We start from the raw sequence: 23,878 nt of genomic DNA on the forward strand, positions 1-23,878 counted from the left end.
CTCAGTGCTAACATCTAGGAGCTCCTGCAGCCCTGCACTACTTGGGCTAAAAACTATGAGGTCATCTGCATACATAAGGTGATTAATCAAAACATCACCTATCAAACAGCCTGTGTTACAAGCTCTCATATAATATAATATAATATAATAAAAAATCACTATACTATGAAAATTACAGAATGAAAAAAAGGCTAAAGTCATGTCATGATCATGTTTAGAGTAAAATAAGGTTTTTGGATCTGAGTGAAATAGCAGATGAAATGTGTGAATTCCAGGGAAAGTTGTGTCACTCACTGTGAGACAGGATGATGGGAAATCCCTGCTGGGACCTATAAATGCCCATACAGTAAACCAGCAATCTTGTTCATTTGAGGTCAAAACTTCTAAAACATTTCAGGGTTGAGGCCATGCATGTCCTGATTGGTGAGTAGTGAGGAAACACTTGAAATGCTCTCTCCACTTTTTGTGACGCTGACCATCTGCAGTGACAGTTGAGAGTCTGAGGGAGAAACTGGTCAGATCCAACAAGCTGGTATTACTCGATGATAATATATATATATATATATGTGTGTATGTATACTTTTAGTATTTGCTATTAACTGTAAAAACAGACAGCACAGCTGGAGGTGGGGTTGGATCTGCTCAGATAGACTAGAACAGTTTCAGCTTAGAGCTTCATGTTTCAGGGACTAACTTAGTTCCTATAAAAGGGAGTGGAAGTGGGGGCTCGTGCCCAGCTCTGCAGAGCACTGGGTCTGGTGGGGGGAGAGAGAGGCTTTGTTCTGACCGCCACGCGCGCGCGCGCACACACACACACACACACACACACACACACACACACAGTTCTGAGAGCATAAAGAGGCTTGTGCGGATGCCCGCGCACTGACAGATCTTATCTCTCTCTCTCTCTCTCTCTAACGGAACCACAGTCCTCGCCTGCCACATGGCCTTCACCGCCCACAGCGCGCCCCTGCCGGAGAGCGGCTCACCTGTTGAGGACCCGCAGTTCCAGGACGGTCTGCACAGGAGCCGCAGCTTGACGCAAAAGATCCTGCTGTCGGTGCCGGACACGCACAAGTCCTGCATTCACACTGAGGTGAGAGTCCTCTTAACAGGGCCGTGAGTTCAGGAGACGCGTCTCTGTTCGTTTTGTCTGAAACGGATTTTAATGCTGCTGCGTCACAAGAAAGCGCTCTGAGCTGAAAGGGGCTCAGGAGTCTGGGCAGGAGGGTCTGTTATGTTCTGGGACGTAATTTTGGGGGGGGACGGGTGGGACATGTCCCCCCCACTTTTTCAAAAGGCAGTTTTGGTCCCCTGCACTTTTTTCCGTCCAAAAACAATGTTACGCTCCATTAAATGGATTTGGTTGAGCACTAGGACCGAAACGGAAACCGGTTTCCTATTAGACCCGCCCAAAAGCTAATCTATTGGCTCTGCTGATACTTGCTAACGTATTATTGGCTGTTGCTGCTGTCACTCAAGTTGGAAACAGTCAGAACGTGCTCACGTTGTTTTGCTAGTTTGGAGCCGCTAGGGAACACCGGTACTGAGTCACATCGTCAACTAGACGCTGTGTAATATCAGAGCTCAGCTCAGCTTCCATTACATAACATTTGAATAAGTGTTCATTTGTGAGTCTTTGGTAGTTATGCACAGCCAGGAGGCAGCATGTCAAGAAAACGAAAAGTGGATATAAGAGACTTCTTTCAAAGTCAAAACGTAAGTTGGAACATGTGACAGACCTGCATTAAGCTCAGACTCACCTCCTCCTTCACACACATACTCAAAACTAACTTTTACAAACTCATCTCCTCCACATAACTGACTCCTCAGACACAATTTATTCGTATTATTATAATTATTTTTTTATTATTACTATTATCATCATAATTATTATTACTAGTAGTAGTAGTAGTAGAAGTGTAACTTCAAAACCTTTATCATTTAACTTTATTGTAAACTTATCTATTGCAATGTATATGTTCACATTAAAAAGCTCTGAAAAATGAACAGTATCATCATCGTCAACAGATTTTTTTAAGCTTAATGTCAAAGATGTACACTTCATTAGATTTATCTTATTTTTTCCATTTATTTTTTGTGTGTTGAAATGCAACAACTGTTTAAACACTTTTAAGGGAAAAAACATATTTAATATGTTTTTATACACTCAAATGTTGGGGTGATGATCATGTGTAAAACATTAGTTCAGCATGTCCTCTAACACAGCAAATGAACAAACGGCCAGATCTCAGGAGGGACCATTTATGTATAAATAATTTTTATACTTTTGACTAGGCCTGGGAATGTAACAAATTTTGCTGGACGATATTTTGTCCAACAAATTGTTGATGATAAACGATATTGTCAACATTATCTAGACCAAAATAACCACTAATATAATGTTAATATATCATAATAATGCAAGTACACCCTTTAAAATGCAACAAATAAACCTTCATTTAACATTGAAATGTCCAGAACCAGAACTTCTAAATGAATAAAAATAACAAACAGGAATCTCACTCCCTGTTAGAAAATGTTGCACCAAAAACAATAAAAAAGACCCAAAACAATAAATACAATGGCCTATCCATTGTCAACAGCCAAAACTGCACTTCAATAATGATAATAAATAAAAATAATAATAGAGTTGTACATTTTTTAACTTTGATATGTATGTATATATATATATATATATATATATATATATATATATATATATATATATATATATATATATAGATATAGACGATGGAAAAATTATTGAGATGGGCACGTGACGTGTCAAGGGGTCTTTACATAACACCCCCCACCCCAAATCCGCACAAGCCTGCTGTGTCCCCCCCACTTCTGAAATCAAAATTTCGTCCCTGGTTATGTTATTGATCTGTCTAAAATGTGTTCAGAGCCTGCTGGGCTGCAGCCACCATGCATCTCTCACTGGGAATTAGGGTCTCTAAAACCTGCCCACATCAAAGCATTTTACTTTATTACCACTGGAGCCTTTTATTTTTGCTACTTAATTCATTTATTCAATTGGACATAATATTGCAGTGTATCATTTTAAAACATTTTTGTTTATCATTCAAAACTGAGCTACAATCTGCAAACATAAAAAATATATAATAAAAAAAATTACATTGTGGTAAAATTATGAAGAACTCTGAAAGGTGCCAGAAAATCCACCATAAACGTTCTAAAACAATCTAAGAGGTGTCAAACTGTGAGGCGTAAACTCTCCTAGATCAAAAGAAATGTTAAAGCTGCTCAGTGTGTGGTCACCATGGTAACAACACATACCTGCATCTCTGATCCTTGACAGTAAGCACAGCTAACGAGAGGCGGACAGTAAGTGTCCTTGTGTGAAAACTAAGTCACAATAATAAAAAAAAAACCTTTAAGGTCTAATGTGTGAAAGAAGACAGAAATATCTACATTTTAATGTATGATGTATGGGTTGTTAGAAAAAATCTTAAATTTGATTTTAATTACCAACAAAAAAAAATCTCTAAATCAAATCAGGACACCAGATCATTGAAGTTTGAATAATATTTCTACTATAGTCTGCCTGAGCTTCATAGATCCCATAGGAGGGATCTATGAATTCCCATGTTTGTCTATGCGGAAATCTCATGCTAATTTTGTCTGTATCAGTTTGTGTCGCAACCCAAACACATTAGTACCGATTCTGCAGCATGTTCTAATGTAAAATCTGCATATTCTTGTTAGCGTGGAAATAATCTTCACAGAAGTGCAACCAGCTCAGTAACTGGGCACTCCAATGCATTAAACTTATAACAATAGTACTACGGTTCCCTTTTGATTCTTGAATTGTTGCTGGTAAAAGTTGATCTGTGGGCCTGGAGCAGTATGTCTACATTCTGGCCTTTGCAGTAAAATAAGAGATTTTGTTTTCTTTTATGATATGATGTAAGCTATTTATTCTCTTTTCCAGACTCTACAGCTCAATTCTGCAGAAAACTCCAAGCTAGCAAATATAGCATCCACAATCGGTGTCCCCCCTGCTCCTGTACTCGGACCCCTTTCAGGAAACGTCTCTCTGGTAGGAATTTATTTGATATATCTGTGAAACTAACTTATATTAAAACAAGGCAGGGATCGTTTATACACCCTGCTCCTCTACTTTAGGAGGACAGCTTGAGACGGATGTATGAGGGTTTAAAGCTTCATCAGGAGTTACTGAACCTCATCGCCCCACGACTGGAGGAGAAAGAGAAAGTAACTGATCTGATGGATGACATCAGAGATCTGACAATTCAGATCAAGAAGGTAGAAATACTCCACACTACTGGGAAAAAAACAACAAAAAAACAATTAGCATCTTTGTTACATGTTTTGTTTGTATTTCAGATGTTAAAAACGGGCACCAAGCAGCAGCCCACTATAGCTCCAGTGGCTCTACGTCTACCTGGGAGTTATGAGGTCCAGGTGGCAGCACACCTGACTCTGGTGCAGCTCCAGTCGTTTGGACAGGACATGGACCGAGTCTTCAGGAGTCTGGACCAGAGCAGTTAGGAGACAACTGAAAACTGACAGCAGTGTCATACTTTTCTTTTGGTTCATGCCAAAATCTTAGAAATGTTTTGTTATATTTATTTATTTGTTGACAAGATTATTTATTTTGTAAATCTATTTATATATTTATTTCAGAGGATGGATGCTAGATATTTATTTTTGCAGAAAAAAGGATCAATAATAATAATAATGTGTATTTTCTGAGTTCCTAATAAAAAGGCTTTCTTTTAAAGAGTGTTCCTTTTTGACGATGACACTGCAGTGACTCAACTAGGGGCAAATCTGGCTGACGCAGTCTGCCTCATCAATGAGTCTGGGCCAGAAATTCCAACAAAACTAATTTTATGACAAAAAAAGCACAACTGAAAGTGAAACAGAGGCTTTGGTGCCAGTGTTCCTTCCCCTCTGACAGACACTCATTGCCTTCAGGAAGTGTTGCAAGCAGGAGACGACCCACTGCGTCGCTCAGAGGATGACTCCATCGTACGCCGTGTCATGCGAAAGCCTTGTGAGCATGTGATCACGACGGTCAGATGTCAGCAGGGATCCCAGCCGCTTCCAGGAAAAGCATAAACAATTTGATCTGACGAAAACAACTAAGGAAGCTTGCTTCGGACAAACAGAACAAAGATCTGCATTTTTATTCTTAAGTGTATTTACATTGTCTTCTTGAAACATTGTTTTTATGTGAAAAAAAAACCCATAAAAAGTGCTCCTAAAAGAGAACTACACAGAACGTGGGTGATATTCTACAGAGCAGAGATGGCTTTGGCAGCGACTCTCCTCCCCAGAGGCAGAGTCAGGTCGGTGATAGCCAGGATGATTCTGGGTTTGGCCAAAGCGGGCAGCTTCACCAGCTCAGAGACCTAAACACACAAAAGGACAGGTGATTACTCTTGACCTTTGCTCAGCTGCTGAACCTTTGCTCTGTTTTATTTAAGTATCTGACTCATTTAACTCAGAATAAAGAGGAATGGTTTCTTCCCTGTTTCCTGACCAGTCTAATAACATGAGTCACATGACCAAGCTCTGATTTATAATCCTGTCCCAACTCCTTAACCATGAAGCATCCATGAACTTTTGACCTATCCCCATGCAGAGATTGCTCGCTGTAAACCACAAGCACAGATGTTTTTAGAGATGGAACACACAGTTCATGTAAACGCAGGAAATTCTAACTCTGCCCAGGAAAAATGTGAAGCAACAGCAACCTCTCTCCCTCCCTCCAGCCACTCCTTTGTGTCATCTCCCTCACCCTGCTCATAACTCACCATTGTGAAAGGCATGAACTGCAGGATGCTCCCACGGCTTCCCTGCTCTAGGCAGTCGACACATTCCTCCAGAAAACTCTGCACAAATTGGGTGTGAGGTCCGGCCATCTTAGAGCCCAAGATGGAGGAAACCAGGAGGAACAGGTTGGCTGAGGGGGAGGGGAGAGAGAGCAGACCACACCCTTTACACTACAGTGTATCATTCACACACACATTCACACACTGATGTTGATGGGCTACAATGTAGCCACAGCTGCCCTGGGGCGCACTGACAGAGGCGCCACCAGTCCCTCCGACCACCCCAAGGTGGGTTAAGTGTCTTGCCCAAGGACACAACAGCAGAATTCTCTGTCCGGAGCCGGGATCGAACCTGCAACCTTCCGATTACTGGACAACCCGCTCAACCTGTTGAGCTACTGCTGCCTGGAAGAAATAGGCACTTTTATTTTCTAAAATCACCACTGCAGATAAACTTTCTATGTGATCAAATGTTACCTTAAAAGTTTTCATTTATATTTATTATCTTTAAAAAACCTAAATGTGTCAATGTGTACATTTTGATGTATAAACTAAAAAGTGTCAAAAGATCAAGAAATGTAAAAACTGCTGCCAGTGGCTCATGAGGGTGACCACGGCAACCCCCCACAGACACCAGTGTAAGGCTTTCTGAACCTGAAACACCCTGATGAAGGCCACAAGCAGAAACCTGTTGTTGCTACTGTGTGATGTGTAGCTATCAAACCCTTTTCTTTTGTTTTATTTCAACAAATCGCACCAAACTCTGGTTAATTCTCCTCAAGATTTATATGTTTCTAAGTCTGAACATTTGATGACAGTGTCATGAGCAGAAGCTGGTGAGGAGGACGGCGCTGTGGGACGTGTCTCACCCAGGACTCTGTTGAGAGGGTCCCTCATGTTGACCGTGTGAAGCTGGGAGGCAGACAGGGAGCTGCTCATCGATCGATCTCCTACAGAGGAAACAGCTGATGAAATCACACGCTTTCATTTCATTCACTAACAACAGAAAACAGCAAAAGGGAAGCAGAGGATCACTAGTTCGGTCTTTGCACAAGACAAGAGTAGTTGTGATTAAAGGATGCAGTACTTTTTTCCTTTCGCTGCTTCGTTACATAATGTTATTGTTCCTTAAAAATTCCTTTAGAAGATATTTCAGTTTCATAGCTCAACGTGTTAGTCGTGATGACCGAAACAATAAAACTAAGCCTTCATTTAAAACCCTTGAACAGTTTTTCCTGTTTCAAAATCAGAGCAAAGTCCACACGTTTCAAAACTTTTATCTGTTACTTTTGAAATAATCAGTTTTAATAGTCATATCACAAAAAATAATCACAATTTGGAGCTTTTTACCATATTTTATTATGAGGTTATTTCCTCATGAAAAAAACACATGCTTTGGCTGCATTCATGCATTTTCATGTTTCAGCTGGAAATTTTGATTTTTACTTTGAAAATCCTGTAAAGCGTCAATGGAAACTAATCTTGTCATCAGGCCCTGATGCTCTCCAGAAAGCTAGTTTTTGGTCTGAAACCTGTCTCCTCTGACCAACACAGGATATGTGGCTTAGGTCAGCGATTCTCACCCAGGGGGAGCAGGGTCCAGCCCGCCATGGGGCATTTCTGCTTGGGCTACAGAAACGCCTTAATGGGGGTTACTGTAGCTTTTCACTAACCAATCAGAATGGGCATCAAAATACGTTATTTTCCCTGCTACGTTTGTCAAAATAAAAGTCTGCACTAATTGATCGTGTCACACCGCCATAGCAAAATAAAATCCGCCACACCTATACATTTTTGTTTATTTTTTCAATCAAGTTTTATTTACATAACGCTTTCCACCACCCTCAAGGGGGGCTCAAGGCGCTGGACAAAAAAGTAACAAAGAAAAAAATAGCAAGTCATGAAAACATTAAAAACAAGATAAGAACAGACATAGGTGAGAACAATAAAATGCCAATGAGATAAAATTTAGATTAAAAAAATAAAATTAATTAGTTAAAATAAAGCTAAGAACAAAAAATAAAAACCAGAAACCAAGTGCTTTAGGAGAAAGACATCCTATAAAAACGAGTCTTCAACCTGCTCTTAAAGACTGCCAGTGATGGGGACTGTTTGATTGTGACTGGGAGCTGGTTCCAGAGAGAGGGTGCAACGACTTGAAAAGCCCGATCACCACGAGTCTTAAATCGGGTGCGAGGGACGATAAGCAATTTCTGGTCAGCCGACCGTAATGACCGTGAGGGAATATGCTTTATTAAGAGCTCCGCTAAGTAGGTGGGGGCACTGCCTTGGAAAAACGTAACCACCAAAAGCAGAATTTTAAACTGTGCGCGGTAGGAGACCGTGAGCCAGTGAAGAGAAGTCAGCACTGGAGAAATGTGGTCCCTTTTCCTAGTTCCAGTCAAAAACCTAGCAGCATTTTTTTTTAAAGATATTGTAGTGACTCCAACTTGTTCTTTCTATTTTGGATCTTTATTCCGGGTTACTGTTGGCCGCAACCCGCGCCTTAACTCCAGGAAAAACAACATTAATCTCAGTTCAAACTAGCTCGTTTTCTCTTTCTAAACAACCAAACCAGATTTCCTGAACCGAAATTCTCCACACAACCGGCCAAGAACACCCTTCAACATAAAAAGTCCGACCACAACAAATCGTAACCCATTACACATTTTTTCAAGTTGCATCAGTTCTGGACTAGAGGCTGCTGCAGCGCGGAGCGCGTGGAGATGTACTTGATCTGGTAATGTTGGTTATAGGAACTAATTAGGGTTTCGGGAGTACGATGACTGGAAAAACATCCTAAATAAATAATTCTGGCGAGAGTAATGGTGCGTCTGCATTAATTGCTCATCAACACTAATTCCCTTGAATGCTGCATTTTTAAACACACAGACTTCCAAAATTTCAGACATTTCCAGTGATTTAGTTTGAACAACTGTCCATCCGCAGCTGTTCCTGCCATTAAAAACGCTCCAGGTTGTGCAGCTCTCTCACCCTGTGCGGCCGGTGCACACCGCGGCTCTGATCTCTAATAACCCCAGACCCGCTGATCAGAGCATCGCTCTACCAGAGGAAGAAAGAATAAACCTCCAGCTTATTTATTAATGTCGACAAAAAACGAAGCAACAAATCATTTTACCGTCAGTTATCCTGACTGAAGCAACACTTAACTTCTATGACAAAATGAAAAACATAAAAAATGATTAAATGAATGAGGAAAGTTGGAAATCTTATTTCCGTTTTTACATGTTTTCACTTTATTTCAAACTATAATTTTGTGTTTTCATCCCATTTAGCTTGAATTTTATTTAAATATCTTCATCTTTATTTGTTTCAGGAGCATTTTTGTGTTGCTTTGTTTGAAGAATGAATCAGAACATCATAAAAACTACTAGAAAGATGTATTTTTAAGTATGTTTTGAATGTTTAATGTTCTTCAATCATTTTTAGAAGTATTTGTTGTGCTGAAATTCATCTGGTATGTGAGAATGTAAAACCCCTAATTTTGACATAAACATATAAATAGAGGAAAGAAACATACTGTGATATAGATCTTAGGCCACGTGGCCCATTTCTACCCAAATGAATGATACACCAGCTTTTACCAAGCACCCAGTTATACACTTTTGGGGAATCGTCAACACGTTTGACTAAGGGGGTACTCATGGTGCGAGAAAACGGCTCAGGAGTCCTAGCGTCAAAAAAGGTTGGGAACCACTGGCTTAGGCAACTGGTGTCATGTAGCAGATTTGGTAGTCCAGTGGTTAGAGTACCAGGCGGGCATGTAGTTTTGGGTAAGTTCGCACCCCAGCCTTGGCAGTAACTGTTTTTTAGCTACACTTTTATTGGGAAACTGTTTAAAAGGTAAGGACTAATCTGTTTTTTTACTTTCTTTGGTCATTTAGCCAGAGTGAGTCTATGTGAGGTGAGCAGAGTAAATCAACTAAAATGCTGCTTGAAAATGACCAAATTCAAAGATCTTTAGAGACACAAAATATTTTACAGAAAATAATTAAACTAAAATATGAAAACATGAAATCTGATTCAGGTGGCTAAATAAATTTATTCCGACACCACCGGGATTCGAACCCACGTCAGCACATGGCAAAACTGAGACAGCAGTCAGATGCCTTAACCGCTGGCCTGCCATAGTAAACAGCCTGTATTTGTATAGCTCCATCTTAGGGTTCTACAACCCCCCAAGGTGCTTTACAACACAATCAGTTATTCACCCATTCACATGCCGGTGGGGAGGAGCTATGATGTAGCCACAGCTGTCCTGGGGCACACTGACAGAGGCGAGGCCTGCTGAACACTGACGCAACCGGTCCCTTCAAACACCACCAGCAGGTAAGGTGGGTTAAGTGTCTTGCCCAAGGACACAACAGCGGCATTCTCTGGTGGGAGCCAAGATCAAACCTACAAACTTCAGATTACCCACTCTACCTCCTGAGCTGCCCCCCCCCCCCGGCGGAGGCACAGGAGTAAAGTGCTCGCCCCGTAATCGGAAGGTTGCAGGTTCGAGCCCCACTCAGTCTGTTGGTCATTGTGTCCTTGGGCAAGACACTTAACCCACGCTACCTGCTGGTGGTGGTCGGAGGGACCGGTGGCGCCAGTGCTCGGCAGCCTCGCCTCTGTCAGTGCGCCCCAGGGCAGCTGTGGCTACATCGTAGCTCATCCCCACCAGTGTGTGAATGTGTGTGTGAATGGGTGAATGACTGATTGTGTTGTAAAGTGCCTTGAGGGGTTCCAGGACTCTAGAAAGCGCTATATCAAATACAGGCCATTTTATAACAAACACAGCAACTGACTCACCTATGACACTGTTGTAGTCACGTTTTGTCAGAGCGGGCGTGGGCGGAGTTTCACTGAAATTAAGCATTTTATTTCTGGGTATCAACTCATGCTGAAGAAAATAACTTGTATTTAAGATAAATGACATCTCAATATTGCCAATGGTAATATTTTACCATATAATCTGCCTACCTTTGTTCTCAAAGGTTTAACATAGCATGAAATGGAACCTTTAAATGGCACACACTGACACCTAAATCAACCCAATAACTCAAATCTGACCGAGTGAAGCGTTTGAAAATCTCATGACCTTCCAAAGCTGCTCTGACCACAATCACCTGATGTGTTTGTAGGGGTAAAGGGGTGGGCAGCACCATCAACTGTGGAGCACGTTGGTGGCAGTATCATTATCGGTTAAGCTGACAGTGCAGTCGGCGGACTGCATTCAGCAAAAATAACCACGATGGGTTAGTGTCATGAAAACCAAACAACTTAACCAATGCTGACATAACTTAACTGTTGAATTATCTGAAAACAAAGAGTAAAACAAGTTGCCCTTCAGAACAAGTTTTAGGTCACGGCTCCTTCTTATTAGTCCCATTTGTTTAAACGCAAGAGCGTTTGGTCACTCCCACCTCAGAGTATGCATCTTACTTTGTTTTACCCTCTGATTAAAGCTCCTTGTTTGTTTGTAGATAAATATACATTTAAGCGGCTAAATGATAGGTTGATAAACCACCTGAGCTACATCAAAGGAAAAAGTTTTATCACTTAAACATGAAAATACTCCAAATCTATTTAAGACTCGAGGTGTCTGTGGTGCCATTTAAACCATGTCTTATATTCTGATTTTGTATTGTTGTTCTGTAATTAAGAAGCCTGCACTCCAAAAATCACTGAGCACGGCCGCTGGTCTGACCAGAATAGTTTCTAAATGATTCTTATTTGAGGTTTTGAAAGAACAAAAGCACTTTTACTTTCAGTCTTGACAGCAAAGTGTAAAGGGCCTTGAAGTTTTTCCTGAGTCATGCAACGTCTTGTCTGGGAATTTGTCTCCGAAGCTGCAGCCAAAAACAGGGAAAATAATTAAAAATTCCAGAGCTGGTGATCTGGAAGCTCATTATACTGGTCATGTGATGACGAATTGAGTAACAATACAACACTGCTGTTGCTCAGAGTTTTAATCTGGCAATATTTTAACCCCACATGAGGCTCAAGTTAGAACCTGCAAGCCTGCAAACCTAACGCCACCGTTCACGTCTGGGATCACTGGAAGCCAAGTTTATCCCTTCTGAGTGGGACAAACCGGTTTGGAAGTGGATATTAGAAAAAGCATCTGAATAATCCCCAGCTCAGACCGAGAGACAAATGTCTGAAGCTCCATAATTCAAGCGTGCAACCAAACACAAACTTTATTAGACGGACCTGGACTGGACAGAGCTGCAGGCTCATCCTCATTGGAGCTCAGCAGCCGCATGAGTTTGGACGGCTGAGTATCGTCCAGAGGAAAGAGGCTGTTGTAGTCCTGTGGTTAGAAAGATGCTCATGAAACGCAACCATGACATTACATCACTCATGCATTTCAACATGCCATTCCTGGCCTTTGCAGTTTTACCTCTATGTCTTCTCTCTGCCTTTTTCTCTGCCGTGCTGAGAGGGGGCCTTTGTGGTGAGAGGAGAAAGAGCTGAGCGCACACCACACAGACAACCTGAAGGGGGAAGAAAGTTAATGCAAAGCAGCTGAAATGCAGATTTAACCAGCAGAAAGGAGCTGCTCTTACTTGGCCAAAGCCTTCCCAGGAGGGTCTGAAAGGCTGTGCCAGTGGGCGGAGTCAGTGAGCAGGTTGGGTAAAATGGTACCGAGCAGCGTCAGGGTGATCTGATGGGTGTCCAAACAGAAGATGCTGTAGAGCAACTCCACCACCCGCGTGGCCCACTCCTGACGTGTCTCTTTCAGAAGCTCCTGGAACAACACAGCAGGTGTTTATATACCATCTGAGCTCATATTGGATGCTTTATTCATTCTCGTTACCTTGATCAGGTTGTTGGTGAACCAGAAGACCCCCCCCATGTTGAGGAGGCTCTCAAACAGATGCAGAGCCCGGCTGTCCACCCAGCCTTTGCGCAGCACCACCTGGAACTGCTTACTGAGGGCTTTATGAATTGGTTCTTTAGCGGGCAGCAGGTTGCGGTAGGGGATTGGCTCCTGGCCCTCGACCGGGGCCCGCAGGACGGCACCCGTTTGTTGGAAAACATCGGCGCACATGTGCTCCATGATGGAACTCATTATGATCACACTGAGGAGAGATGAAAGGAGATAATGTGGGCTGTCACCATAACCTGATCACGGTGCTGAATTGAATACATTTATTTTTGTACCGCTCGTTATAAAACTGCAGGGTGTTTTCCGCAAAATTTGGAGTCACGAGCTGTCGGATCATCGTCTGAGGTTTCTCTCTCTCGTCCCTCCCCAGCATCCGTACGTGGGCCACCAGCCAGGCCACTGCGCAGATGGCCATGCTGCACACCTTCCCCTTGATGTTGTCTGTGATCTTCTACACTCAACAGACATGGTCGCAGCAAGAAAAGAGGAAGGAAACGTGGTGAGGAGGATGCAAAGAATGGAAAAAGAGGTGAGAGGATCTGACTCAAATGACATCCTTCCACATTCTGTCACATGAAAACAAAACGCACGCATAAGACGTTGGGCAAAATAAGACGTCATTGTAGATTACGCACAAAGGGTGACAAGTCATGGCACAGTTAAGTGCAGTTCTGTGTTCAGGGTGGCAGACATGATGAGGTTAGGTGAAGACTGACCTGCACAGCCTCCACAGAGAGGACGCCATTCTCCCACGCATTCAGAACTTCCAGGATAGCTGCCGGAGTGCTGAGGCAGATTTCATGCCACTTCACTTGACTTTTAAAAAAACAGACGCAGATTGTTTAAAAACAACAAGACTCCATTAGAAATAGGAAAGCACCTACAAATAAAATAAACGTACACTAGTTTCATCTCTGAGGAGTTGTTCAACAGGGTCACCAGGCTCTCCACTTTTCCAGGCTCAGGCCTGAAGCAGGGATGGTCCGGGTTCAGCGTCTTGCCCTCTTCAGGCATGCACGTCTGCAGCCACGTTTCAAAAAAGGGTGTCTCTCCTGAGGGACTGGGGTCTGACAAGATCACCTTTATGGAGATGGAAATAAAGGAAAAATGAAGCATTTTCTGCTAAAATTGGATGATCTTCAGATGAAAATCCATGTTACTCCACATTCCCTATATTATAGTTGTGTTTTTGGACAAGCTCACCTCAGACCCATATGTCTGCACAACATGGCAGAGCATGAGGAATGAAATATCAAAAAGCAGGGCTCGTACAGAAGCAGACTTAGCTAGGAAGGGAACATCCTCAGCGTTAGTACATCAGATCACCGATATTATGTCATTAAAACTGGAACATCAACTCACATCCTTCTCCACTGATGTGCTTTGGAAACTCATTGAGCCTAGAGGCAGGAAGAATACAAACCAAGATTACCGGCGGTGGTAAAACTCCAACATGTCCTCACCTGCTGTTACATCACATATCAACTCACTTGATGAATTTCCTGGCAAACGATTTGAGTTTTCCAGTGGCCGCCGCCGCTGCCAGAAGCAGATCCAGGCTCTTCCCTGACAGCATGTGTCCAAGAACACCTAGAAGACCCTCGGGTGACTTTGAGTGGTCTGCATCTACCGTCTGATAAGAAAAAGAAGGGGGGGGGGGATGCTTCTTTAAGAGATTCGCAGTTTAGGAACTATTCTGCTTCAAGTTATTTTCTTAGCTCACATCGTTACATGACTCTAGGTGTTGTTTGGGTTAGTTACCTTCAGAATATTGGTGACAGTGGGCTCAGCTCTCAGGATAAGGCCTGGGTTCGGTTGGATGTTTGCATTTTCTGCTGTTTTTAGCCTTGGGGAGAACTCTCTGTCCTCGGTGCTTAATGAAATGTGCAGAAGGAAAGATGGAGGGGGGTGGGGGTAAGGAGACTTAAAACGTGTTCTCTGCTGCATCACATTCATGTGAAACGTACTGCATCATGCAAAGACTCATACCGTTTGGATGTGAGGTTCTCCGTGTTTGGGTCTGACAGCAGCCCCAGCTTGTTGCACTCCTGCAGAAGCATGCTGAGGCAGTCACAGCTATGTGAAGAACGACCAGGAGGAATGAGACGTCTGCAGGGTCTTACCAGATGACTCAAATAAGTTTGAATCACTCACTTGCATCTCTGATCTGCTTTGTCCAACAGCGGGGTGAGTTTAAGTAAAAACTGAAACGCAGCGTTCACGTCCTCAACAAAATCCTGGAAAACGTTTAAACATTAGTCACAGCAAAAATTAGAACTTGTCATGATGAAATCAGTGGGTTAAATACTGTACCTGTCCTTTATCACTCTGAGGATACTTCTTTAGTCTGAGCAGAACTTGTGGGATCTAAAGCAAATAATACGAAATTCATTTTCGATGCCTAAAGCTCAAGAAAACAACCTTCAACCCCTTAACGCCGGTTGTCGCAAATTCGCATCAAACCCACATCTGCTCCAAATGCAACCAAAATACTGCAAGTACCTGAGAAAATCCACAAGTGAAAAAAACTTTTATAATTGAAAATGAATCCAGGCGTTAAGGGGTATGTCGCTTTACTAAACTCTAGAAAATGCTAAATAAAAGTCTGTGCCACGTTAAATGCAGTCATAATAAAGACTAAAGGATTAATAGCAGATGTGGGCTCAGGGTCAAGATCTTTGAATCACATCTTCCTACTTTGAGGAAAGTAAAGGCAGTCCATTTCAGCTCTTCTGTGCCCTCTGGTGACTCGATGAGTCCGGTGAAACACGCCTTCCATATCTCCAAGATAAAAAGAGGAGCAGGGATTCGCTGTTGAGGAAAAAAACAATGAAAGGTAAATATACACAGGTGTGTGTGTCTACAGCGCTGAATCTGGACACCAGGAGCTGTTTTGCACCATTTCCACTCGTTAGTTTTGTCTCTTTAAGTTTATGATGAAAACTTAAAGGGGAATTAGGCAGTTTTGGCTTGCTTTTAGCACCCTCTACTGTCCATTTGTAGAACAGAAAGCAAAACCTATCTCATTACTGTGCGTTTGTCTTTTTCAAGGGAGTCAAGCTCAAATTCACACTGGGCCGAAATGAAAATCTGGGACGAAGTCGCGGGCCAAACTTTTTATTTTTTGAAAAAGTGACGGCAAATTTGCACATTTTCTTTATCAACATATATGCAATTTTGAACCTTTTAACTTTGAAACAAACTTCTTTTTGCATTAACACTGAATGTGGAATAACCAAATTACAAACCAGCAAGTCTACTTTAATAAAAACACATCAGTGGTATTCATTACTTGTGGTATAATCAGCATTTTAAAAATCTATTCAGGATTTATGTTTTCTTGTTTATTCATTTTTCTTATTTTTTATTCTCCTTTTTTTCTCCTGTAATACGCGTCATCGCTGCTGTGACATCTAGCTTTCCCCACTCAGGAACAATAAAGGGATTTTCTATTCTATTCATCTATCTGCAGCCTTTCCACTTCCTGTTTACTGTAGGTTAAATCTTTTCTCACGGGCCGACAACAAAATAAAAATATCATTTTATCTTAAATGAAAATGCAACATCTCACCTGTTAACTTTCATGTTTTGGAGCAGAAAAAGAGCATAAAACCAACATATTTAAAGCTCAGTTTGTTCCACTGGTTTACTGTGATGCTCACCTGTTCCAGCCAGATCCCTGCATCATGGGGTTGATCTGAGCTGAGGAGGAGACTCCTGTTGTTTTGTTCATCTTCATCATAATAATGACAACATTATATGACAACAGGTGCTCACATAGGTTTGTGCTGCTGAACATGTCTGAGCAGCTTGACCACGTCGTTGTGTGTTGGGGAGGAAAAATAAAAACGACAGCAGCCACAGAGTCATGCTGATTTGAGCTCGTCGCTGCTCGCTGGAGTAAAATCAGCTCTGTCTGAAAGTTAGTTGGAAATCTTTCTCTTATAGTCGTTCACACATTACAGAGCGGTTAAAATCTCCGTTTCTGGGCTTCAACGTCAGAAAACAGCTGAGTGAACTTGGCGCTGAGTGAGAGGAGCGTTTAGTTTGTCCGAGACAGCGGAGCTGCAGACACCGGCAGTAGATGCTGGAAAAAACACAAAGGAGGGGGCGCTTTGGCTCCGCGCTAACGCCGCAAACCATCATGGGAGTTGTAGTCTTTACAGTAAAATCGGCCAGCGGGTCAGTTTTAATATATTTTTGATATTTATCTCGCGGGCCACATAGAAATGCTCCGCAGGCCAGCCTTGTGTCTGACACATGTGTTTTAACACCTTAATCTAACAGCTGAAATGTCTCCTCAGCCTTCCTTATACAGGAGTGATTCATCACTAAATTAAACAAATTAGCTGTGTTCGTGATCTAAAACATGAAGGAAACGTGCTAGAAGCAGACTACTGCGTCAGGTAAATCAGCTTAACTTAGAGTGGCCCGCCAGTCTGAAGTTGCAAGTGGAATATTCTGGCCACGGTGGTGAGAGGGGCTGGGTGGCCTTTCATTAACCCTGCAAAGGGTCATTTTGGCACATAATAGCTTGAGAAAATGATTTAAAATTATGAAAAAAGTTGCATAGTATCCCTTTAAATGCAAATGAAATGAAAACACATTCTTACTTAAAATTGTTCCAACTAAAAACATTACAAGGTTCATCTTTCTACAAAAAATAAAAAAGGTGCAATGTGATTGTTTCCCCCCACTTTAATGTTTACCTGCATTCTTTTGATCATCATTAGCTGCTCCACCATGGGCTGGATCTCCCCCGTTAGATTCATGGTCCCCTCCAGCATGATGAAAGCATGAACTGATGGGAAAGAGGCACGGACTGGCGGGTCACTTTGTACCGAGAGCATCAGCGGGATGCTGAGGGAGAAGAGCAGAGATGCAGCATAAACAAGCTGGATTGTGATGGCCCTTCTAAGTCGGGCAGAGGAAGGCTGACCTTTTAACTAGAGACAAGCTTTCCTCTAGTTTAGCTCTGAGTGTTTGGTTTGGCACGTTAACAAGGCCGTCAGACACCTTGAGCACTGCTTGTTCAGCGTTACCCCAGGAACCTGAGGACATAGACACAGACACTTTAAAGGTGCATGAAGTAAGCGCAACATCCTGTGGTCTGCCATTTGCTTCAAAACAAATATGTTCCGAGAGAGATTTGAGGATTTTAAACACCATTGTATCCACAAGGAACACCTTTCAGCTTCTCAAAACAATATTTTTAAATAAATGGTTTGAAAAAGCTATTTTCAGGCACCTTGGTCCTCCAGTCGGGCAATGTGGACCAGAGCTCTGATCTTAGTGCTGCTCATCAGGTGGTGGAGCCTCTCCTGGCAGGCTTTGAGAGCGGCCTCGATGCTGGGAGACGGGCCCAGCTCTCTTAACTTCTCGCAGTAAAACGCACAGCCCTGCAGCAGCCACACGAGCACCCCCAGCAGGGCCCGGCACAGCCCGATGCAGTCCTCTGCTTTTCCGTGACAGCTGAGACACACACAGACAAGAAATTGTTTTAGTTTATACATTTTTTTAGTGGTAGAATGATGACCCATTGACACAATCTGTTGAGTTAGAAAAGATTGAACATACTTGAGACGATGGCAGAACATGTCCATTATCTCCAACAATGACATGACACACAGCTCCCGAGAAAAGCCATCAAACTGTTTAAATGGAGATATTTATGTTAAAGTTGTAGTTCTTCAAGTGATTACTACACCATTGTGTTTATATTCCAAAAAGTACCTTGCTGATGGCTGTTAGTACGCTGGAATAGGACACCATCTGAGACAGGGAGAATGAGGTGCACCATTAGATAATCTGTTCAGCTGCATGTTTGATCATAACCATGGTTCTTCTCTCTACCTGTGAGCTTATAGCATATCTAAGGTAAGACAGAATCAGCGGGTTGGGAGAGGGACCGATCATCGCCTGCTCCATCAGTGCCTCTAAAATACACAGAAAACATTTCAAATCATAGAGGAAGTGTTTATTAAATTAACAGATTATCAACAAATAGGCGTCACAAACCAGCAAAATTAAGGTAGTCCCATGTTTGGCCCTTTGGGAAGTTTTTTTTAATGTTGATGGCCCACTGGTGATCACTCCATCGTTCCTTCCACGCCTGCAAAATGGCTTGTTTCAAATTCACCACCTTCATCCTAGCAAGAGTGAACACACACACATTTGTCATGCACAAAACTCCAAATCCCCAATTTCAGCTAAGGTTTTAGGTATTTTATGGGAAAAAAAATTCAAGTCGTTTCAAGCACCTAAGGAAAACCATGGAAATCTGGTCCTAGGGCATGAGAGACAGGTCGTCTCTGCACAAACTGCTCCCCACCACAGACAACCCATCTCTCTTCAGGACGCCTCACTGCGGTCCTCACTGTTTGTCTGCTCCAACACTTCCAATTCAAAGCTTGAATTACATGATCAGCATGTCAACAAGCTCTGCAGAAGTACCTCACTGATTAAAACCACGCAGTGATTGCTATTGGATTAGAAACCACTGCCCTACAGAGACTAATCGGCTGCTCATTTGGCCATCTCTGCCATAGTAAATATGGCTTCAAGACAACATGCATACCATCGCTGTGCAACAGATGTTTTTATTGTAGATTAATTTTCCACAAACGCATATCTGTTTATAACTACAAATATACAACCATGAAACATGTTACTCTAGTATAGTAAAGCACCAATAGTTTATATTACTTCTGCCTATTCTTATACTTTTGTACTTCCCTGTCTGCTACTCTATCTATCTATCTATCTATCTATCTATCTATCTATCTATCTATCTTGTTAAGTATCTTATTAACAAAGAACATTTTTCTGTAAACGGATAGTACATTATTAGTTATAAAGCAGCCAGGTAAGGTTAAAGAGAAGCTAAAGCCTGAATAAGTCCACTAGTATGAAAAAACGACATCGAAACGTGGCTCATTGCAAGCAAAATAAAAGCAAACGAGGAAGTCTCGCCGCATTTCACTGATATATTCCATACTAATAATAGAATACTAATAGTTTGAACCATTCGTTCAATGTCGCTGAAGCGTGTTTATTAGCATGTTAGCCGTTAGATAGCGACGCGATCCATCAGCTGTTTGAAACAAACAAAAAAACTCAACAGCTATTAAACACACCTATGTCACCGTCAATGGGAACATTTCTAGTCGCACTGATTTTTTCCCAATGTAAGAATTACCTGACTTTTCCACAGCATGCAGGGCTGTAGGTTTGAAAACCAGACTCTCACAACGTAAGCGATGGAATCGTTGTTGCAACTACGTAAGCGCTCATTGGTCAATATTTCAAACGTAGGAGTATTCTCTCTGGTGATTGGTTGGAGCTAGTGCTCAAAAATTGCGTCGCAAGCATGAGATAATGTTGAACACTACATGTCGCTGTTTACCAGATGAGCAAAATTTATTTCTACCAGCGAGTCAGAGAAAGTCATTTAAACTGATTAAAAAGGGGTTTTGTTCTTATTAAATTCAATTAAAATATTAATAGGTAATATAAAATAAATATATTTAGATACTGATGTTTACCAGCATAAATTTGTAGTTTTGAATCAAAAACATGTCAGAAATAAAACTATGAGTTATTAGTTCAAAGCCCAATAAATACCCAACTACGTGTAATAAACAGAGAGAGAGAGAGAGAGAGAGAGAGAGAGAGAGAGAGAGAGAGAGAGAGAGAGAGAGAGAGAGATTCATACATACATGGTAATTATTTTTCAAAAGGTACTCATTTTTGCTTTAAACAGGAAAAGCATTGATGTTTTTAGATTTTGCAATAAATATATAAACTCCTCAACTAAATAAAACAAAAAACGATTCTGACAAAAAATAACAAGCAAAAAATATATATAAGTGCAGCTTCGTTTTACTGTTTGTTCTTTGTTTAAAGAAACTCTTAATATAATTACTATTATATGTCATCTGATTTGACTGATGGCCATGAACTCTGTCTTTAGGAGATTTATATGTTTTATTTAGGTCAGCTGAGTGGAAACACGAGAACCCAGTCCTTCAGTGTTTGGCAGCCGTGGGCCGGCTGATGGCCTGCTCCTGGAGGCTATCACAGCTCAGCAGAACACCAGTATGGTTTTTCTGGTGAGAAAAACATAAATTTAACAGCTGAAATTAAAGTAAATAATACAATTAGAGAGTGGTGGTAGAAGAAAGTAACAGAGTGATGAAAGTCTAGGCCTATAGCAGCATAGCTACAGAGATAACTCAGGATACCCCAGCCTTTTAGATGGAGGGGTGTGGGAGGTAGGGCCAGGGACAACTGTCCAATATTGTATTCTACCCCTGGATTCAGACACAGCCTGTTTACCAACTTGGGAGGTAGAGCAGGTCATCCAATAGTTGGAAGGTTGGTGGTTTGACTCCAGCTCCTTCAGTCTGCCATTGAGCCCTTGGTCAAGGCACTTCCTCCAACATGTGTGTGAATGTTATATAACCACATTCCAACTTTGTTCTACCCCCAGAAATGGAAAAGATAAACTTGTTCATTCATCATCAAGTCTTTTTTATTTTTGGAATGAAAGAGAGTCTGTTCTCCATATCAAAAATCTCCTAAACTACCTCTGTGAACATTCAGCACGGAGTCATCCTCAACAAAGACGCTCATTCTGTCTGATATTGGAGACTGTGTCCTGGGACAGGAGTGATGTCATCCTGCCAGAGATAATCCCTCTGTAATGGTCTAACGTTGTGAGATGTGTGGTTATGTATCAGAGGTGAAAGATCTTATTCTATTTAAGAGCTTTGGTTCCTGATAGGTTTTAGTTTCCCCCTCAGGACAAGCTTCAGCTCTGTTTGTTCTCCTTCAGAAGAAAACAAATCTGAATCACACAAAGATAAAGTTTTGAACTGAGGATTATCTTTATTTAGATGAAAAAGCCAAACCACCTAGGTCCTGTGTGAAAAAGCTACTGACACCCTTTGTTAAATCACAAAGTAAATGTGATTAATCACATTATCTAGAACTCTGAGTTCTAATGAATTAAGAATTTACATCAATAACACCTGTCTGAAAGTATCAATTAGGCTAAAAGACCTAAAAAGGCAACACAACAGGCCTTTGTGTAATTAAAAACTATATTACAGTGGCCCTGAAGTGCAAAGCACAAAAACAAATCACTTAACGCAACAACAAATTGAAACACGCAACAACAAATCACTTAATGCAAAAACAAATCACAAAACGCACAACAAATTGAAAAGCGCAAAAACAAATTCACTAAATGCAACAAAAAATCACTAAGCGCAAAAACAAATCACTAAACGCACAACAAATTGAAAAGCACAACAACAAATTGAAAAGCACAACAGTTTTAAGGTAATTCTCACCATTGTGGACCGATTCTCGAAAATGTCACATCTGGTTCCCCTTAGGAAACTCTGCTCTGCCAAGGACATGGCCAACATCGTGGCGAGAGAAGTGTTTCGCCTTCATGGATTGCCCCTGGACATCGTTTCAGATCGTGGCCCTCAGTTCATCTCTGGCTTTTGGAAGGAGTTCTGTGCTCGTTTGGGCATTCAAGTGAGTCTCTCATCCGGTTTTCACCCCCAGAACGACGGTCAATCGGAGAGGATTAATCAAGAGGTGGAGACCAGACTTCGTATACTCTGTGAGGATGATGCAACCTCCTGGTCACGTAACCTGCCTTGAGTGGAGCATGCCCTCAACTCCCTTCCATCAAGCTCCACAGGTGTGTCCCCATTCTATGCTGTCTATGGTTTTCAACCTCCCGTGTTCTCCCTGCAGGACCATGTGTCCAGGGTTCCATTGGCCTAGAAGGCCGCTCTCAGGTGTCATTGGGCTTGGCGGGTAGCCCGCAGGAACCTCGTCCGCTCCTCTGCAGTCTACTCCCGCTCGGCCAAACCGTCGCTGCATACCTGCTCCTGTCTACAGTCTTGGGCAGAAGGTCTGGTTGTCCACTTAGGATGTTCCCCTCCGGGTGGATTGCCGTAAGCTGGCTCCTTGATTCATCGGACCCTTCCCTGTGTCTAAGGTCATCAATCCTGCAGCGGTCCGCCTCTGTCTCCCCAGGCCGCTTCGCATCCATCCCACGTTCCACGTCTCCAGGATCAAGCCCGTCGTCTCCTCGGCACTTGTGCCTGCCTCCAGGCCTCCTCCGACCGCCCGGCTGGTGGGGGTGGGCCGGTTTGGTCAGGCGGCTCCTACGATCCAGGCGCTGGGGTCGGGGACTTCAGTACCTGGTGGATTGGGAGGGGTTTGGCCCTGAGGAGCGTTCCTGGGTCCCCGCCAAGGACATCCTCGATGGGTCCCTCATCCGCGACTTCCACCGGACCCATCCTGACCAGCCTGTTGGACCGGCTGGTGCCGGTCCTTGAAGGGGGGTACTGTCATGATCCTGTTCCTGCCGTGACCTGTTGCCACAGCTCCATTCATTCCACCTGTTCCGTCATCAACCTTATTCACCACACCTGCTCCTCCTGCTATATAAGATCCATCCAGCTACCAAGTCATTGCCAGATTATTGAAAGCCCTGCTAGTAAATTCTCCAGCCTTTTACTCACCTTGTCTTCAGATCCCGAACCCTGCTCTGTTCCCGACCTCGTCTCCTGGATTACCCTGTCTGCTCTGTTGCTTCTCCGATCCTCTGGTTCCGATCCTATTCCATTTCTGACCTCAACTCTTGGATAACCCTGTCTGCTCCACTGCTTCTCTGGTCCTCTGGCTCCGATCCTGCTTCGCTTCCCGACTTCGCTTTTGGGATTTCCCTTATGGACTATTCTCACTTCTGACCTCCTGGTAACTACCTCCTGCCTCCTGACCTAGCCTCTGCCTCTCTCCTTTTAATAAACATTGTTAACTGTCATTCTGTGTTGGGTGTTTTTACGGATCCGCCAGTCAGCTCGTGACACAAATCAGTAAATTCATTTTGTCCTCAAGGGCTTCTGTAGAAGGAAACATGGCATGTAAAATGGCGTCGCCCAAAGACTTAGGGGGTGTTTCTCAATGCCAAGTGTTATGGAAATTTTATGATATTTCTTGATCATTGATTCAATCAAGTGAATGTAACATGTATTACTCTATGCCTCTTTGCATGCTCACTTATCCAGACACATCCACACAAGCCACTCACACACACACATTCTTGACTCCCCACACACACACA

General features: G+C 42.5%; 3 protein-coding genes across 11 annotated transcripts in view; 1 reads left to right on the top strand and 2 right to left on the bottom strand.

Annotated features, from left to right (window-relative positions):
- The window catches only part of top2a (DNA topoisomerase II alpha), a 65,997-nt gene extending 64,872 nt beyond the window's left edge, over nucleotides 1–1,125 (bottom strand). Inside the window, exon 1 of one of the 2 annotated variants that reach the window (XM_054749114.2) lies at nucleotides 990–1,125. The gene's annotated coding sequence lies outside the window, so the exon portion shown is untranslated. The remainder of the gene's footprint in view (nucleotides 1–989) is intronic. The other variant, XM_070545541.1, reaches the window with a different exon arrangement.
- csf3a (colony stimulating factor 3 (granulocyte) a) lies at nucleotides 811–4,771 on the top strand. Its single transcript, XM_054749124.2, has 4 exons — nucleotides 811–1,096; nucleotides 3,959–4,066; nucleotides 4,153–4,293; nucleotides 4,375–4,771. Exons 1-4 carry the CDS (start codon nucleotides 944–946, stop codon nucleotides 4,537–4,539), a joined length of 567 nt encoding a protein of 188 aa, XP_054605099.1. The 5' UTR covers nucleotides 811–943; the 3' UTR covers nucleotides 4,540–4,771.
- A 378-nt stretch (nucleotides 4,772–5,149) lies between these two features.
- Nucleotides 5,150–23,878, bottom strand: part of med24 (mediator complex subunit 24) — a 45,239-nt gene continuing 26,510 nt past the window's right edge. The window contains exons 1-27 of one of the 8 annotated variants that reach the window (XM_054749118.2): nucleotides 19,925–20,024; nucleotides 18,745–18,875; nucleotides 18,580–18,662; nucleotides 18,460–18,498; nucleotides 18,304–18,377; nucleotides 17,975–18,198; nucleotides 17,666–17,777; nucleotides 17,436–17,586; nucleotides 15,424–15,537; nucleotides 15,040–15,093; nucleotides 14,881–14,963; nucleotides 14,716–14,802; nucleotides 14,488–14,599; nucleotides 14,217–14,359; nucleotides 14,089–14,126; nucleotides 13,930–14,012; nucleotides 13,628–13,806; nucleotides 13,443–13,542; nucleotides 13,002–13,177; nucleotides 12,655–12,919; nucleotides 12,404–12,585; nucleotides 12,238–12,331; nucleotides 12,048–12,147; nucleotides 11,600–11,683; nucleotides 6,698–6,778; nucleotides 5,811–5,959; nucleotides 5,150–5,405 (exon numbers count right to left, since the gene is read on the bottom strand). In XM_054749118.2, coding sequence (XP_054605093.1) covers nucleotides 5,289–5,405; nucleotides 5,811–5,959; nucleotides 6,698–6,778; nucleotides 11,600–11,683; nucleotides 12,048–12,147; nucleotides 12,238–12,331; nucleotides 12,404–12,585; nucleotides 12,655–12,919; nucleotides 13,002–13,177; nucleotides 13,443–13,542; nucleotides 13,628–13,806; nucleotides 13,930–14,012; nucleotides 14,089–14,126; nucleotides 14,217–14,359; nucleotides 14,488–14,599; nucleotides 14,716–14,802; nucleotides 14,881–14,963; nucleotides 15,040–15,093; nucleotides 15,424–15,537; nucleotides 17,436–17,586; nucleotides 17,666–17,777; nucleotides 17,975–18,198; nucleotides 18,304–18,377; nucleotides 18,460–18,498; nucleotides 18,580–18,662; nucleotides 18,745–18,874 — 3,054 coding nt within the window. In that variant the 5' untranslated portion in view covers nucleotide 18,875; nucleotides 19,925–20,024 and the 3' untranslated portion in view covers nucleotides 5,150–5,288. Of the gene's footprint in view, nucleotides 5,406–5,810; nucleotides 5,960–6,018; nucleotides 6,234–6,697; nucleotides 6,779–11,599; nucleotides 11,684–12,047; nucleotides 12,148–12,237; nucleotides 12,332–12,403; nucleotides 12,586–12,654; nucleotides 12,920–13,001; nucleotides 13,178–13,442; nucleotides 13,543–13,627; nucleotides 13,807–13,929; nucleotides 14,013–14,088; nucleotides 14,127–14,216; nucleotides 14,360–14,487; nucleotides 14,600–14,715; nucleotides 14,803–14,880; nucleotides 14,964–15,039; nucleotides 15,094–15,423; nucleotides 15,538–17,435; nucleotides 17,587–17,665; nucleotides 17,778–17,974; nucleotides 18,199–18,303; nucleotides 18,378–18,459; nucleotides 18,499–18,579; nucleotides 18,663–18,744; nucleotides 18,876–18,986; nucleotides 19,008–19,924; nucleotides 20,025–23,878 lie in introns of those variants that run through there. The other 7 variants (XM_054749117.2, XM_054749116.2, XM_070545542.1 and 4 more) reach the window with 7 other exon arrangements.

Source organism: Nothobranchius furzeri, chromosome 16, assembly GCF_043380555.1.
Source record: "Nothobranchius furzeri strain GRZ-AD chromosome 16, NfurGRZ-RIMD1, whole genome shotgun sequence".
Taxonomy (NCBI): domain Eukaryota; kingdom Metazoa; phylum Chordata; class Actinopteri; order Cyprinodontiformes; family Nothobranchiidae; genus Nothobranchius; species Nothobranchius furzeri.

What these genes read in the sequence shown, in the direction of transcription:
- csf3a (XM_054749124.2), top strand. Translation starts at nt 944, where the DNA reads ATGGCCTTCACCGCCCACAGCGCGCCCCTGCCGGAGAGCGGCTCACCT. An exon ending in AGTCCTGCATTCACACTGAG is followed by an intron (nt 1,097 to 3,958) that starts GTGAGAGTCCTC and finishes TCTCTTTTCCAG; the next exon opens with ACTCTACAGCTCAATTCTGC. An exon ending in TTTCAGGAAACGTCTCTCTG is followed by an intron (nt 4,067 to 4,152) that starts GTAGGAATTTAT and finishes CCTCTACTTTAG; the next exon opens with GAGGACAGCTTGAGACGGAT.